The sequence below is a fragment of the Dictyostelium discoideum genome (genome assembly GCF_000004695.1).
Source record: "Dictyostelium discoideum AX4 chromosome 2 chromosome, whole genome shotgun sequence".
Taxonomy (NCBI): domain Eukaryota; phylum Evosea; class Eumycetozoa; order Dictyosteliales; family Dictyosteliaceae; genus Dictyostelium; species Dictyostelium discoideum.
In genome coordinates, this window is record NC_007088.5 from 1,146,542 (window position 1) to 1,164,383 (window position 17,842).

Genomic DNA, 17,842 nt, shown 5'->3' on the forward strand with positions numbered 1-17,842 from the left:
ATTTTTTTTTAAAATTTGGATTTTTCAAATATTACTTTTTCTTCATACTCTTTTTTATATCCAAATTCTTTTTTGATATTAATTATTTTACATTTTTTAATATTATTATTATTATTATTTGATAAAATTAATTCAAATAATGAAATTAAATTTGAAAAATCTTTAAGGGCAGGGGGATGGAAAAAAGTTGTAATTTGAAATTCTGATATTAATTTATTGTTTGAAAGGACATTTTTAAATATTGTTGATGGTAATAAAATATTATTAAAACTTAATTTCTCTAATGAATTTATTGATGAAATTAATAATGAAAAATTATTTATAAATGAATTATTAATTTGTAAATGTTTATCAAGATTATTTTGGAAAATACCAGTTTTATTAACACATAAGTGACCAATTTCCAAAGACTTTATAGTTTCATTTAATTTTAATAAATTTAAAATTTCATACCATTGATTTTTATATTTAGATTTTTCTTTAAAAGTACCAAAACTGTAGCAATTACAACAACGATTTTGACCATTATCATTTTCATGAATTTCATCATTATCATCGTCATTTAAAAAGTATAATAATTTATAAAAACAAAAATTAATTGAAATTGTTTTTAATTTTGGGATTTCGTTTAAACAAATTTTAAATTCATTAAATGTGATTATACCTCTCATTTTAATATGTTCAATATTTGATATTAATGATGAGTCTATTGTTGATAAAATTTCAATGATTGGATATGAAATTGATTTACTTTGAGAAATATCAGTTTCAATCATTTTTATTGATTTATTATAATGTTGGAGAGTTGATGCAATATTTTTAAAATTATCTTTATATCTTTCACCTCCAATTTTAATTGAAAATAATTTATCAATTAAATCATATGATGATGGTGATAATTTATCAATCTCCGTATCCATATCATTGAATTCATATTGATATAAATGAATTTTTTTAAAATGATTTTTTAAATTTACCATCATTTCTTTAGGTGGTGTACATGATTGATGATACATTGGTGGTCTATAATATGGGAGTAAAGGTACATTTCTAATTACTAAATTATTGATTTTATCATCATTACCATCATTATTATTATTATTATTTTGTTGTTTAAATTTGTTTAATTGATTGATTAAATCATCAATATAATATGTTTTAGGTTGTATTAATTTAAATATATTTATACCAAAATAAAAATAATCATTTAATTTACTATAATTTATTTTTAATGTTTTTATAATTGATTTATTATTATTATTATTATTATTATTATTATTATTATTATTATTATTATTATTATTATTATTATTATTATTTATTTTAAATATATTGGTAATATTATCAATTGAAATATAATTATTCCATTCATGTGAAACTAATCTTAAATTTAGAGATAATTTATCTAAAATAAAATCAATTTCACCTCCTCCATTTATTTCAATATCTTTTTTTATTTTATTTATTTCTAAACATAAAAAATTTAAAATATATCTTTGTATATAAATTGAAAAAATACAAGTATTATTATTATTTTTGATCATATCTTTTTTGTGAATTTTTGATAAAAATAAAAAAAAAAACTAAAAAAAAAAAATAAGATTTATTATATAAAAAAAAAATTTGGAAATAAAATAGAAAAATTATTTTTAAAAAATATCTAGATATTATAGATTCAGATGAATTTTAAAATTTTTGATTTAATTTCATACTAAATTAATTTTACACTTTTATTTTATTTATTTTTTTTTTTTTTTTTTTTTTTTTTTTTTTTTTTTCTTCTCCAATTAATTTATTATTCCAACATTGTTGGTATTCTTGAATCGAATAAAAAAGAATTTGAACTATTACTATTTAAACTATTTGGTGTACTATCAGTATCTTTGGTTTGTTCAGTTTGAAGATTTCTTTTAACATCCCATGCATCTTCAATTAAAAGTTCATCATTGTTTACAATGAGTTGTCGATTCTCAATTGATTCCCAACGATAAGTTTTATTAATTTCATTGTATACAAAGTATTTATATTGAATATATACTGATTCTGGGAATCCTACACTTGCATCCCATAAATTACCAATATTCCATGTCATTCTTTTTGCTTTTGATGTATCCCATTCACCCAATTGGTTCATTGATCCAGTTATAAATAAAATTTCACCAGGCTGAGTATTATAAACAATTGTAAATGTAACATTATTACCACAAAGTAATGATGAAGATGAACATCTGAACATTTTTCTTTAAAAAAAAATAATTTTTAAAATTATTGAAAATTATTTTTTTTTTTTTTTTTTTTTTTTTTTATATATATATGTAGTGTTAATAAATTAATTGAAGTTGTTAAAAAAAAAAAAAAAAAAAAAAAAGATAAAAAAAGTAAAAAAGTATAATTTTATATAAAAAAAGTAAAAAATAAAAAAAAAAAGTTTATATAATTAATAATAAATTTAAATAAAAACCAATATAACCGACTATAGTATATTTTTTTTTTTTTTTTTAATTTACCCTTTATACTGTTTTGTTATTTTTTTATGTTTTTGTTTTTGTAAATTAATTAATTTTATTTATATTTTGTTTTATTTATTTTTTTTTTTTTTTTATTTTTATTTTTATTTTTTTTTTTTTTATTTTATGAAAGTATTCAATTTTGAAATTTCCACCCCACCCAACACACACAAATAAAAAAAATATAAAAATAAAATTTAATACTTTGGTAAATTTACAAAAAAAAGGTTACCCGTTTTATTGATAGTAGATTTTGATTAATAAATAAATAATTGTTTTTTTTTTTTTATTTTTTTTTTTTTATTTATTATAATATAGGTTTTATATTTGTTATTTCTAAGCTATTATAAATTAAAAAAAAAAAAAAAAAAAAAAAAAAAATTAAAAAAAATAAATTATATTTTATAATTATTAACAAAAATTTTAAAGAAATTTAATTTAAAAAAAAAGAAAAAAAAATAAAAAATAAAAAAAAAATAAAATCATCATTTAATTAGACCATGATATCAAAACTTATCTCTCACCCGGGTTATCCCCAAAAAAAAAAAAAAAAAAAATTTTTACATACAATTTACACAAAATTTAAAATGATTTTTATTATTTTTTTTATTTTTTTTATTTTATTTTTTTTTTTTTTTTTGTAAAAATTATTGTGTTGTTTTTAATTTTTAAATTTTTTTTTTTTTTTTTTTTTTTTTTCTTAATCATTGCACACAATCCAAATTTTGTTGGGGGTCATATAATTATATTTATTTCCATTGTGGATAGTGCTCAGATTAAAGGTGAATACTTATTAGCAGCAATGAGACACTATAATTTAGGTTCTCTGAATTATAGTACTCCTATGAAATTGTTGTCAGTGTTTATTCATACATTAATTAATTAATTAATTATTTATTTAATTAATTAATTAATAAAAAAAAAGTAGAATAAATAAATAAAAAAAAAAAAAAAAAAGAAAAAAAATATATATAGTAATATATATTTCAACGGTTCTCAATTAAAACTGAAACTGTTGTTATATATAAAAGTTATAAATTTTTCTCTTTTTTTTTTTTTTATTTTATTTTATTTTTTTTCTTTTTTTTTTTTTTTTATTCTATTTTATTTTTTTATTTCTTCGCATAAAAATTTCAAAAAATTGATTTTTTATTTTTTTTTTATTTTTATTTTTTTTTTCTTCACATAAAAATTTCAAAAAAAAAAAATTTCAAAAATTACGTGCATTTTTTTTTTTTTTTTTTAATTTTTTTTTTTTTTTTTTTGTTCATATAATTTTATTTTTACTTTTTTTTTTTTTTTTTTTTTTTTCTTTTTCAATCTTTTAATTTTTTTTTTTTTTTTTTTCAAATATTATTTTTTTATTTTATATGTATAATAAAATTTATTTATTTATTTAATGTGTTATCAAAAACAAATAATAAATAATAATATCCAAAAATAAATAATAAAAAAAAAAAAAAATATTGAAGTACATATAATAATATAATTTTCTTTATATATATATATGGATTCAATAGATAATATGAGTCAAGAGGACATATCATCAAATAATTCAACACGTACCACCGACACAACCACAACAACAACAACATTAATAACAACAATAAAGGACAATAATAATAAAGTTGAAAAAGGAATTATTGATAAAAATATTTCAATTAAACAACAATGCCAAGAGGAGTTACCTTTTGTTGCTGAAAACCAAAAACAACAACCACTAATTTCTTCCATTTATATAAAAAAAGATGGTAACGATGAAGAATATGAAGAGGATGGAGTAGATAAAGATGTATCGGAATCTGAGTCATCAGAATTAAAACCAGCAGAATCAGAGTCATCAGAAGAATCAAAATCAGAAGAATCAGAGTCAGAATTAGAAGAGGAGGTATTAGAGGAACCAGAAGAATTATCATCAATCAATTCAACTCCCTCACCATCAACATCAACTAAAATGGTAGAGAATGAAAATAAAAATTTAAGTAATAGTAATAATAATAATACCAATAACAATAATAATAATACCAATAACAATAATAACAATAACAATAACAATAACAATAATAATAACAATAATAATAATAATAATAATAATAATAATAATAATAATAATAGTAATAATGGTAGTAGTAGTATTATTATTAGTAGTAATGGTAATAGTAATGGTATTGTTAGTGAAGAAGAAGAAGAATCATATCAACTTTATAATTTTTCAATTAATGTCACACCAAAGATACATTTACCAAAGAATAAACCTATAACAATTGAAAATTTACAAGCTAAAACTTTTCAACATAATAGATTAAGATATAGTGGTAAAAAGGTTAAATTATTATCCCACCACTATTCAAAAATCAAAGGTGGTGGTTCAATAAACTATAGAAATAATGAACAAACTACATTTGGTGGTTCAAAATTTTTTGAAAGTTTGTTTTCTTCACGTGCAAGTTGTTCAAAAATTTTAAGAAATTCAATTAGAGTTGAAAGAAATACTTTAAATTCTGATAAACAATGGTTAGAAAATAATCCTAATCTATATTATAAAATAAATAACAATAACAATAATAATAATAATAATAATAATAATAATAATAATAATAATAATAATAATAATAATAATAATAATAATAATAATAATAATATTATTATTATGAGTGGTGGTGAAGATAATGATATTGATAAAGATAGATTAGCATCAATTAAAATTATAGAAGATGAAGATTTAGAATCAAGTAGTGATGAAGAAAAATCGTATAGTAAGAGTTTACGTGAACGTAAAACATTGGAAGAATTAGAAAAAGGTATAAATAGACAATTACGTGATAAAATTGATCAAATTAATTTGAATAAACAATTCTTTGAATCAAGTTTAGGTAGAAAAAAAGTTACACTCAGTAAACAACAATTAGAGGAACAACAATTTTTAGAAACAAATCTATTTCAACCAAATCCACAATTTACTGATAACTATAATAAAGATAGACCAAAAAGGAGAAGAGAAAAAGTTAATAGAATTATAAATAAAGATGAAGATAATGATGAAAATTATAATAGTAAAAATAAAAAAGACCTTGAGAATGGTATTAATAATAATAATAATGAAGAAGAAAAAGAAGAGTCATCATCTGATGATGATGAGGGACCATACAATATATTATATTATACAATTCATCCATTACGTGGGTTAGACAAAAGAATTGATTCAACATTAACACCAAGTGGTAAAAGAAAGATGACATTAGAAGATCAATTAAAAGAGACAGGAGTTGAAACACCATCTTTTAAATTGGTTACACCATATCAACCTTATAATCCCGACATTAGTAGAAAATATTATTCAAACTATAAATCTGGTACTTTATTAACTCATCATTCTCATAATCCAAATGCACAATCTTTATCTAATCATCACCATCATCATCACCATAATAACCAAAACAATAACAGCACTGTAAATAGAATAACATCACCAACATCACCAAATAGTATTAGTAGTATTATAAATAATAGCTCAATGAGCACAAGAAGGAGTAATAATAATAACAGTAATAACAACAGTACAAATAATTCACCATTTATATCACCAAGTAATAATAATAATAAATCATATAATTCAACACCAATACCATTATCATCACCATTGGTATCATCAAATTCACTTTCAAATAATAATGGTGTTCCAGTTATAAGTCTCTGGAAAAAAGTTTATAAAATTTTACATCCAACTCATTGGACAAAGGAAGAGATTCAAATTTTTGATGAGATGATTTATATTTATGGTTTTGATTGGACAGAGATTTCAAGAATATTATGTGGTATCAAATCACCAATTCAAATGTATAAATTTTATTTAAAACAACAACAACAACAACAACTCTTACAAATTAGTAATAGTGAAAATGTAGATAATAGTAACAATGGTAAAAATAAAAATAATAATAATAATAATAATAATAATAATAATAATAATAATAATAATAATAATAATAATAATAATAATAATAATAATAATAATAGTGATTTACAATTAGTAACATTAGATGAAACACAACAAATTTTAATTAAAAATCAAGAGAAAGAGTTTTTTAATGATTGGGCTAGAATTTGTTATGTTTGTTTTTTAGAAAATTGTTGTAATAAGAAAGTATCATCTCAAAAGAATTTAGAAAAGTTAAGAAGAGATTCAAATTATGAATCATTTGTAAATTGTGGAACTTGTGAAAGTGTATTTCATTTAGAATGTGCTGATCCTCCATTACATAAAATACCTCCTGGTACTTGGTATTGTTCAAATGAATGTAGTTCTTTGTCTCAATTGGTATGTTTTTTATTTTTATTTTTATTTTTATTATTATTATTATTTATGAAATGATGGCATATTAATTTTTTTTTTTTTTTTTTTTTAAAATTTTTAGAAATGTGAAAATTGTTCAAAAGATAATAAAATTGAATCCATGGCATTATGTATTTCGTGTAATAGAGGATATCATATATTTTGTTTAGAGACACCTTTGTTTGAAGTTCCTTATTATGATTGGGACTGTCCAACTTGTGAAACAATGAAATCACAATCAGCTGATAATAATTTATCATTACTTAAAGAATTACCAATCTTGGAAAGATTAGTATCAAATAGCAATAACAATGATATTCCAAATAGTAATAGTTTAAATTCATCAATCGATTTACAACCATTCCATAATAATAATAGTAATAATAACAATAATATTATTAATAATACCACAAATAGTTGTGGTGATTTATCAGCATTGAATACTCCAAATCTATCGATTTCATCATCACTACCAACAATTTATGAGGATGAAAAAGAAAAACAACCAATCGAACAAACACAAAATCTTGAAAAAGAAATAAAAGAGGTAGTTTTATTAAAATCACCAGTATTAAATAATGATATAATATCAATAGCAACACCAGTATCATCATCTTCAACAGCACCAACAACAACAACAACAACATCAACAAATTCTACATCACAAACTTCACCATCTACTCCTACTCAAATATCAAATACAATAGCAACAACAACAGCAACAACATCAACATCAACAACAGCTCAAATATGCACATCAAATAGTGCATTAGGATCACCCTCCTTTTTTAGAAGGTCTATAAATTCACCATTATATAATTCATCATCATCCATACCTTTATCATTATCATCAAATAATTTATTGTCAGCTTCAACTTCAACATCCTCATTAAATACACTTTTAGGTTCTTCATTCTCATCATTACCTCAATTTTTAGGTTCAACAATATTACATTCTGAAGATTGTCAATTTAAAAATTACAATAATATGAATAATAGCAATAATAATAATAACAATCCAAATAATATTGATTCTGATGAAATAAAATCAACCAATGAAACAAATAGTGAACAACAAAATTCTGAAACTAATTTATCAAATGCTAGAATCATTGCAAAAGAAGGTTCAAAATTATCATCACAAGCAGTTAATAAACAATTTATAACATTGAAAAGATTGGGTGGAGTTTGTTTAGGTTGTTTGGTTCAAGCAGGTTTATTTGAAGATTCACCAAACATCAATACTCAAGAGGTTTATGATTATGTCGATACCATTCAACAGGATATCACTGAAGAGGAATTCGATGTCGAATCTTTATTCACAAGAAGATTGGATATCTTATTGTCTTCAATACTCTATTCAACTCAACAAATGATAGATCAACCAATTCTATCAAATCAACAACAAGTAGAAGATCAACAACATCAACATATTTTAGCTTTAGAAAAATTGAAAAAGCAATTAAGACAAGAAAGAAAACAACAAAAAAGACAATTAAAAAAAGAAAAACAACAACAAAGAAGAGAAAAAGAAAAAGAAAAAGAACAACAACAATCACAAAAATCAAATAATAAATCAAATAATAATAATAATAATAATAGTAAATCATCATCGCCAGCATCAGCATTATCAAAAAATACTCAACAACCAAAACAACAAATAATTGATAATATATTCCCATTAGAGCCAGCTTCTGTTGTTGTAATTATAACTCCACCTCAAAAGTCTGAACAATTCTTAATTGAAGCACCACCAATAGAATTGATAAAGTTAAAAGAGGAAAAACAAGAACAACATCACCAAACAGAACAAAAACAAGAACAACATCAACAAAAATTAGAGGAATCCATTTTATCTTTACAACAAGAACTTCATTCGAATGTTACCACTCCAACAATTTTATCATCACAATCTGCAATACCTGTTGATCAACATCGACTTGAGTTACCAACTCTACCACATCCACTATCACAACCACACATTCCATCATCTCCTCCAAAGCAACAAGAACAAAAACAACAAGAGCAACCACAACAAGAACAATCACAACAAGAACAACAACAACAACTAGAGCAACAACAAGAACAACAACAAGAACATCAACAAGAACATCAACAACAAGGTCAACAAGAACAACAACAAGAACAACAACCATCAACTACTTCCCCAATATCATCATCAACAACAACAATAATAAAACAAGAAGAGTTAGAAGTAAGTTTTACACCTCAAACTTCCACAGTTACACCAATAGAATCAACAACAATAACAACAACTTTACTAGAGATACCTACATCTAAAATAACACATATTACTGAAACACCAATAATGGTCCAATCTATGGAATTAGCAACAACAGTAATAGTACCACAGGAATCTATAGTCTTACCAATAAAACAAGAGTTGGATATACCTACTTTACAAGAAACAAACATAAAGGAAATACCAACAACAGAATCACTAGTTACTACAGAAATTCCATTGACAATAGAAATTCCAATAACAACAGAAATAAATCAACATAATTTAAAAGGAACATCAACAGAATCACCAACAAATCAATTGGATATAGTAATGGAACAAAAAGAAAACTCTGATGATAAAATAACAACAGAAAACGTTTTAACACCAAGTAAAAAGAGAACATTTGATCAAAGTGAAGAGACCAATAGTATAGCATTACCATCACCAGTATCACCAATAGCTCCTGGTTTTGTACCACTACCACCACCAATCAATGAGGAGGATAAGTTATTGGCAAACAAAGAAAAGATTCAAATCTCACAATTCTACGATATCGTTGGTGAATTTATTGTTGCTCCTTTGATTGAAGAGAAACCTTTGAAAAGATATAAAAGATCAAAGAAATATAATACAAAGAATAATAGATTGCTACAAGAAACTCAAACACAACTATTAATAATGGCAAACAATAGTATCACTAATGGTGGTGTAAATCTTAATGGCACTGTTGATCAAATTGCACAACATTCTTTACAATTTCAAACACATTTGCAATTACAACCTTCGCAAATGGATTTGGTTCAGTCTCTACAATATCCACCACCACCACCACCATATGTTCAACATCCATTACAGCTAACTCATTCTGATCTATCTTTACAACAAACTTTATCACCTTATTCTTCCTTTACTTCTTCAAATACTTTTACTACTCCAACCACTTTTCCAACTACTATTCCAGCAACCATTCCCACACAATTGCCAACTACAACAATTGGAGTACCTCAGTTACCACCAAAACCAACAAAAGCAACAACCAAAACCATATCCACACCTCCTCCAATTTCATTACCAATTCCATCATTTTTAACAATGGGTAGTAGTACCCCATTATCATCAACATCTACTTCAACTACTCCAACCACCACTGCCACCACTGCCACCACTGCCACCACAACAACAACAACAACAACAACAACAACAACACCAATAATAACACCAACACATACACCAGCAACACCTCCATTGGTAAATGAAACCACTCCATCTATTTCATTGATTACACCATCAAAAGCTAAAGGTAGAGTCAAAACAAAAAAAGCAAGTCTTGCTTTACCTCAACTAACTCCTCACATACCAACTATACCACTTGCATCAATGGCATCTATTTCTTCATTATTACCACCTTCTTTAACAGTTTCTTCAACATCGGTACCTATCGTTACTATTAATAATGATAGTAATAATAATAATAATAATAATAATAATAATAATAATAATAATAATAATAATAATAATAATAATAATAATAATAATAATAATAATAATAATAATAATAATAATAATAATAATAATGAAGTTCAAACAAATAGTAAAGAGTTGACAACGACAACAAATCCAACATCATTAACAGGAAATGTAATACCATCACCATCAGCAATTGCAGCAGCAACAGCATTATTAATGAATCCAAAATGTAAGACAAAGGATGCAATCGGAGTTGCAAGAGGTAGAAGAGAAAGAATGTCAACAGGTGATTCTATTAATTCAATACGTTGGTGGATTTTCTCTGGAAATCCAAAGATTAAACCAGAGTTAAATTCAATGACACCTGGTGTTGAAATGGATTGGGTCGTAAGACAACATTCTGATAATATTAGAAAGAACGATAAGGTATTCATTTGGAGTTGTGGTAAAAATGCTGGTATCACTGCAACCGGCTTTACTTTGAGTGACCCTGAACGTGTAATGATAGAAAATTGTTCAGAACCAACCATTTATCAATCTAGTAAACCAAATCAACATCATACAATTAAAATTCGTATTGAAAAGATCTTACCAGTAGTACTTCCAAAAAGGTATATTTTAGAACAACCTCATTTACAAAATATGACCATTATTCGTGCTCCACTTGCCACAAACTTTTGGTTAAATGACAATGAATCTTTAGTATTATGTGAATTATTTGATTCATTAGAAAAAGGAACTTTAGTTTTACCAACTTATGAAAACAATATTACTGGTTCATCAAGTAATACTTCAACACCTCCAATGTCACCAACTTTAACTAATAGCAAAGATAGTAAGAGTAGTAATAGTAGAAGAAAGCAAGATCAAGATGATATGAAAATGGCTGAATCATCATCGTCATCATCTCATTCAAGTGATAAAGATAAATCATCATCTTCAAGAAGAAGAAAGAAATTAAAATCTGAAGAGGATTTATCACAACCATCACCATCATCTACATTAACACCATTGTTAACAAACATTGAAAATCATTCAACATCATTAGCTATAGTACCAACTAATACAAATAATTATGAATATGATGAGGGGGAGGAGGAGGAAGAGCAGGAGGAAGAGGAGGATAATAATGATGAAAGTCCAGATGAAAATGAAACAAAGAATAAAAAAATCATAAAGATAGTAGAATCAAAGCATAGAGCCTGTTCAGAATGTAATAAAATGGATGTTAAATCAAATATGATTACCTGTGATACATGTTGTTCTTATTATCATTCTAAATGTTTATTGGATCCAATCGATAAGTCTGGATATGCCTATTGGATTTGTTTCAAGTGTTGTATGTCTGATGAAGAGATTTTAAATTGTAAATTAGTAATTGGTTGGTTAGAATTAAAATCAAAAGTAAAGAAGCTATTATTCAAAAAATGTGATTCATTCTCTTTTAATCTAAAGAAATCTTTAGGTAATGCAAATAAGAAAAAGATTTTATCAAAATTTTCATCCTATTCAAGTCAGTTTAACTATTATAGAAATCAATTAACTAAATTGGTAAATCAAAGATATTTAAATTGGTATAATGGTTTAATGATCCAATTAAATAATAATAATAATAATAATAACAAAGATAGTAATATTGTCATAATACCACCTCAACAACCAATTATAGAAGAACCAAAGGTTACAAATACTTCAAAAACTAGATCCAGAAGGTCTACAATCAATTAATTGAATTAATTAATAAATATAAAAAAAAAAGAAAAAAAAAAAAAAAAGAAAACTATTTACTTTTTCTTTTTTTTTTTTTTTTTTTTTTCTTTTTTTTTTTTCTTTTGTATAGATATTAATTATTAAAAAGTTTTTTAAAATTTTATTTTATTTAATTAATTTTATTATTGTATTTACAAGTTTTTTTTTTTTTTTACAAAGATATATTTTTTTTTTTTTTTTTTGATTTAATCAATAATTTTTAAAATATTATAAAGATTATGATTTAAACAATAATTTATAAATTTAACATTTGAATATTTACAATAAATCTCATTTAGAGAATTTGGAAGTGATAGTATTTTAATTGAAGTTGATTTTGTGTTATTTATATACAATGTGGTAATAGTTTGTGGAAGTGAATATCTATCTAGAATTAATTCACGTTCTCCTGTGTAGGTTATATGTAATGATTTTAATTTTCTTGGGAAAATTGTGTGTTTTAGAGTTGAAATATCGAATAAGAAATTAAAAGAAATTTGCTCCACTGTTTCTGGTATTTTGAATAGATTAAATGTTGTGATATAAAAATAATCAAATTCAATATTTACAATTGGTGTTGATGATTTTATTGAATATGGTAATCCTTGAAGTTTCTTTTGGTCAGATTTCACAATCACTGATGGTGATAGATTTGTTTTGAAAATGATTTTAGAGATTGGTAAATTTTGATCAAGATATTGAGGATTTGATTCAGTTATACTAATTACAAAGTTTTCCAAAGTCGATGGTAAATATTTGGCAATCATACTTCTTTTATATCTTTTAAATAGGTGAAGGGTTTTTAAATTTGGTGGTAATATATTTGGTTTATCAAATGGTTGATCGAATCTAGTACTTTCTCTAAGATCTAAATAAGTGAGAGATTGAGGTAATAATGATTCTTCATTACCACCTGTTGCTGTTGTTGTTGTTGAATCAATAAAAGGTTGGTCAAAATTATGACCAAAAGTAATTGATTCTACATTTGTTGATTTTAAAAATCCAATGGGTCTATTATACATATATCCAAATATTATCTTTTTCAAAGTTGGTGGTATTGATGATTCTTTAATTTCACTATTGAAATGGAATGAAAAAGTTATTGATGTTAAAAATGGTGGAAGTGAATCAATATTTTGATTAAATAATCTACCAAATCTTAAAGATTTTAGTGATGTTAATTTTGACATATTTGATAACTTTTGATTAAATATACCACCAAAACGAATAGATTCTAAAGAAGATGGTAATTTTCCTAATGATTTTAATTTACCATTAAAATATTCACCCAATTCTAAAACTTTTAAATTTTTTAATGATTTATCATCATTTTCTTCATTATCATAATCTTCTTTTTGTTGTTCTATAGCTCTACCACTACTTTTAAATGATGGTAATAATTTAAAAAATAAAGATGATGATCTTTTTCTTTTTGATTGTTTTGAAAAAATCATTTTATTAAATGATGGACCAAGTTTTAAAGTTTCTAAACTTGTTGGTAGTACACCATATTGTATCTTTTGATTATAGGCATGTCCAAATTCTAAAGAAGTTAAAGATTTTGGAAGTTGAGATGGCTTTAATGGTTGATTAAAGAAATTACCAAATACTAAAGTCTTTAAATTCACTAAACATTGGAAATCAATTGGCTGATTAAACGATTCACCAAGTACAAGTGACGTTAAGGATTCTTTAACTGATAGCATTGGAAGGGTGTAGCATACTATTGGTTGGTCGAATTTCTCGCCAAATTTAATCGATCGGATAGAAGATACTGATACTGAGGGTAGAGTCTTGTTGTAATCTTTTTCACTCTCTAAAATTTCAATATTTGGTAAAGAGTTTAATAGAGTATTCAATAATTGTTGATCTTGTTCTTGATAATCTTTTATTAAAATACTTCTTAAATACTCTTTCATTGGGTATTTAGCTAATGATTCTATGGTAAACTCTTGAGTATGATAATTATTATTATATAATCTAACATGATGGAAGATTTGTTTTTTTAAATATTTATTTCTAAAAACTTTAAAAAATAATTTTTCTTGGATTTCCATTTTTTTCTTTTTCTTTTTATGGTAATAAAAATTTTAACCAGGTTAAAAAATAAAAAAAATAAAAATAATAAAAAAATTAAAAATAAAAGTAATTAAACAAAAATAGATATTTTTAGATTTTTATTACTTTGATTACTTTTATTTTATTTTTAGATTTTTTTTTAATTATTATTTTTTATATTACTATAAACGAAAAATGTTGATGTGTTCTTTTTTGAGGTTCTATTATTCTTTTTTTAAAACTAATTGCGGCGTATGGTGTTTTTTATTTTGTGGATAAAAAAAAAAAAAAAAAAAAAAAAAAAAAACTGAAATTTACACCCCACAAAAATTAAATTAAAAAAAAAAAAAAAAATAATAATAATAATTAAAAAATTTATAATAATTTAAATGATTTTTGCAATTGATTTGAAATTTAAAAAATATCTGGACTGTTTGACCAATCCTCAATAAAAAAAAATAAAAAATAAAAAAATTAAAAAATAAAAAAAAAAAAATAAAAACTGGTAAATTTTTGGTGTTTTTCAAATCAATTACAAAAATCAATGGAAAGGCACTTTTTTTTTTTTTTTTTTTTTGTTTTTTTTTTTAATTATTTTTTTATTTTTTCTTTATTTTTTAAACAACATCCAATTACTTTAAATTATAAATTGTTAACCTTTAATTTTTAAAGTATTAAATTTATATTATAAAATTATTAAACCATGAAAAATACTAAATAAAAAGAGATACATTTCATATTAGATTAATAGTCATTTGATTACCTAAAATTTTGCAATATAAAACTAATTTAGAATTAGTATATTATGAATGTCATGTGGGTATTTAAAAGAAATTTAAACCCAGTAAAAAATAAAAAAAAAAACAAATAAAAAAAATATATTTTTTATAGTTTTTCACATATCTGATTTGCTGGTTTAACTTTATTTTTTTATTTTTATTTTTATTTTTATTTTTTTTTTTATTTTTATTTTTATTTTTTTCATTGTGATTGCATTACTTCTTAACATTACATTTGATAATATTCCTTTTAAATAAAGTTTAAACTTAAAAAAAAAAAAAATAAAAACCCACTCTAACGATATGATAACGCTACTAGAATCACAACATTAAGCCCACGCGTTCAACAAAGCTACAAGCCATCCGAAGATAACCTGTAGACAAGGCCAAGATAAAATAAAATACATTTTTGTTCAAAAAAAAAAAAATAAAAATAAAATAAATATAATTTAAATTTGTTTTTTTTTTTTTTTTTAAACAAAAATGTGATATTTTATTATATTTTTCTTGATTGTATTTGCTTGCCCTTTTTAAATTAAAAAAAAAACAAAACAAACAATTGGGTGACCATATGGTAAAAATAAATAATATCAATTGATATTATGTTGAGCATGTTGGAATATATTGGCAACAGTCTCTACATGTAATATTTTTATGCCTGTTAACTTTAAAGGATATACATTTCAATCCTTGGGAAGGGCAATCTAAATCTTCACATGATAAACAATCAGTTTTAATACAAATTGGAGAATCATCAATATTATAACAACGTTTACCATGTCCACATTTGAAAATTGAACATGGGTCATAAATAATAGGACTATCACTTCCACTTATAGAGGTAGTAACTCCGATAGTAGCTGATGTTGTTACTGTCGATCCTCCAATTGTTGACCCACTTCCTCCACTTACAGTTGATGAAGTTGTTATTGTTGTTGTTGTTGTTGTCTCAATTGGAATTTCGGTAATTGTTGATACAATAGTGGTTGCAGTTGATGCAATAGTAGTTACTGGAGAACTTAATCTTGAGGGAGGTTCAACTTCATAGCAAGTACCATTTTCCAAGTGGTGGCATTGTAATGGAAAATCTGTTTTAAACCTTTTAAAAATTATAATAATAATAATAATATAAATAATAAATATTAATTTTTTAAAAGTTTTTTTAAAAAGATAATAATAATTACTCTAATAAATGATAATCTGGTCTAAATTTTCTATTGCAATTAATTATTTCAGTCTCAAACATTTGACTTGGTGGATAACCAATTTTTTTAAAATCTAAACTAATCTCTGATTTATCAGTAATTCCAATATAAGAATAAACTGAAACACCATCAATGAAAATAAAAAGATCATCAGAATGCGATGCATAAAAATTCATTGGAGGATTATCTGGTGGGAAAAAGCTTACAAAATGTAATCTTGCGCACCATTTATAATTATGATCCAATCCATTATTTCCAAAACCTAAACTATCAACTGGAAAGAATTTATCATTGTAATAATGTTTTGTAAAATCAAAATATTTAAAACCAGATGTAGTTGTTTTTGAACCTTCTTCTGCATATGTCCAACCATTAAAAGTTGATTCATTATGGACCTTTTTTTAAGTAAAGAAGGGAAAAAAAAGAATTATTAAATTATAAATTAATTCCAAATTTAATTTAAATATATATATAATAAATACCAATAAAATCTTTTCAGTTATTTCATCATATGTTGGGCTATTTCCATATGAATATGTCATTGAAAGTCCATCTGGTGTGAATTGAGATTTAGCTAATAAATAATCCATTGAAAATGTATTATCTTGAACTTCGTCCTATAAAAAAAAAAAAAAAAAGAAAAAAAAAAAAATATGATTAATTTATAAATATAATTTTTAATTTCTGATGACTATTTTTTAAAAAAAAAAATTACCATATCAAAGTCTGGATTGTTGTTTACATCAAACCATGTTAATATTTGACCTAAAATTAAAAAATTATTAATAAACAAATATAAAACTAGTAATCTAATAATATGTATTTCTTTTTAAACCTACCATTAACTGATATGGAAATATAAGAAATCAAAAATATACATAAAAAACTATGAATTAAAAAAGCCATTGTCTTCCAATTTAATTAAATAAAAATAATTTTGTCTGTTTTCCATTTTAAAAAGAAAAAATTGAAATAAAAAAAAAATAAAAAGAAAAAATAATAATAATAATAATTAATAAATTAATATAAGCAAATGAAAAATTGTATTTAGGTGTGTGGATTGTTGAAATAAACTGTGGTCAGTTTATTATTTTATTATTATTATTTTTTTTTTTTTTTTTTTTTTTTTTTTCAATTCATGTAATAAATTGGGGGGTAACTTTTACAAAATAAAATCAAAAATGACAATAACAACTATTTAACAATTTTCTAATTCAATATTATAATATAATTTACTGATACACTTTTTTTTTTATTTTTTTTTATATAGTTTTTATGGAAAAAAAAAAGAAAAGAATTTGATATTTAATCATCCTCAGTTGCTGAATCTAATACTTTGAGTGATACTTTTCCAGCAATTTTCAAACCTTTTACAAAACCTTTTGCAGTTTTTTCACGTTTACTCTTCTTTCTTTTAAGATAACCATTTGTAACTTTGTAATCTTCATGAACAACTTTATTTGCATATGGTCCACATGAATCTTTATGTTTCTTTAATT

The 17,842-nt window shown here is 23.2% G+C and overlaps 6 protein-coding genes across 6 annotated transcripts in view; 1 reads left to right on the forward strand and 5 right to left on the reverse strand.

The window, feature by feature from the left end:
• Positions 1-8: 8 nt before the first annotated feature.
• On the reverse strand, positions 9-1,544 carry DDB_G0272060 (hypothetical protein; the record flags this gene model as incomplete). Its single annotated transcript, XM_640280.1, has 2 exons — positions 9-1,447; positions 1,520-1,544. The coding sequence occupies 2 exons, from the start codon at positions 1,542-1,544 to the stop codon at positions 9-11; spliced, it is 1,464 nt and encodes a 487-aa protein (XP_645372.1).
• A 251-nt stretch (positions 1,545-1,795) lies between these two features.
• On the reverse strand, positions 1,796-2,236 carry DDB_G0272062 (hypothetical protein; the record flags this gene model as incomplete). The annotated part of the gene is made up of 1 exon (XM_640281.1): positions 1,796-2,236. The coding sequence occupies one exon, from the start codon at positions 2,234-2,236 to the stop codon at positions 1,796-1,798; it is 441 nt and encodes a 146-aa protein (XP_645373.1).
• A 1,778-nt stretch (positions 2,237-4,014) lies between these two features.
• Positions 4,015-12,280, forward strand: DDB_G0272064 (hypothetical protein; the record flags this gene model as incomplete). The annotated part of the gene is made up of 2 exons (XM_640282.1): positions 4,015-6,825; positions 6,923-12,280. The coding sequence occupies 2 exons, from the start codon at positions 4,015-4,017 to the stop codon at positions 12,278-12,280; spliced, it is 8,169 nt and encodes a 2,722-aa protein (XP_645374.1).
• A 227-nt stretch (positions 12,281-12,507) lies between these two features.
• Positions 12,508-14,358, reverse strand: DDB_G0272066 (hypothetical protein; the record flags this gene model as incomplete). The annotated part of the gene is made up of 1 exon (XM_640283.1): positions 12,508-14,358. The coding sequence occupies one exon, from the start codon at positions 14,356-14,358 to the stop codon at positions 12,508-12,510; it is 1,851 nt and encodes a 616-aa protein (XP_645375.1).
• A 1,380-nt stretch (positions 14,359-15,738) lies between these two features.
• Positions 15,739-17,249, reverse strand: DDB_G0272042 (hypothetical protein; the record flags this gene model as incomplete). Its single annotated transcript, XM_640284.1, has 5 exons — positions 15,739-16,237; positions 16,323-16,738; positions 16,826-16,960; positions 17,059-17,108; positions 17,183-17,249. The coding sequence occupies 5 exons, from the start codon at positions 17,247-17,249 to the stop codon at positions 15,739-15,741; spliced, it is 1,167 nt and encodes a 388-aa protein (XP_645376.1).
• Positions 17,250-17,648: 399 nt separating this feature from the next.
• The window catches only part of egeA (C2 domain-containing protein), a gene marked incomplete at both ends in the record, with an annotated part of 1,018 nt that continues 824 nt past the window's right edge, over positions 17,649-17,842 (reverse strand). Inside the window, one exon of the mRNA XM_640285.1 lies at positions 17,649-17,842. This exon is cut by the window's right edge and continues 225 nt beyond it. Within this exon, the coding sequence (XP_645377.1) occupies positions 17,649-17,842 (194 nt within the window).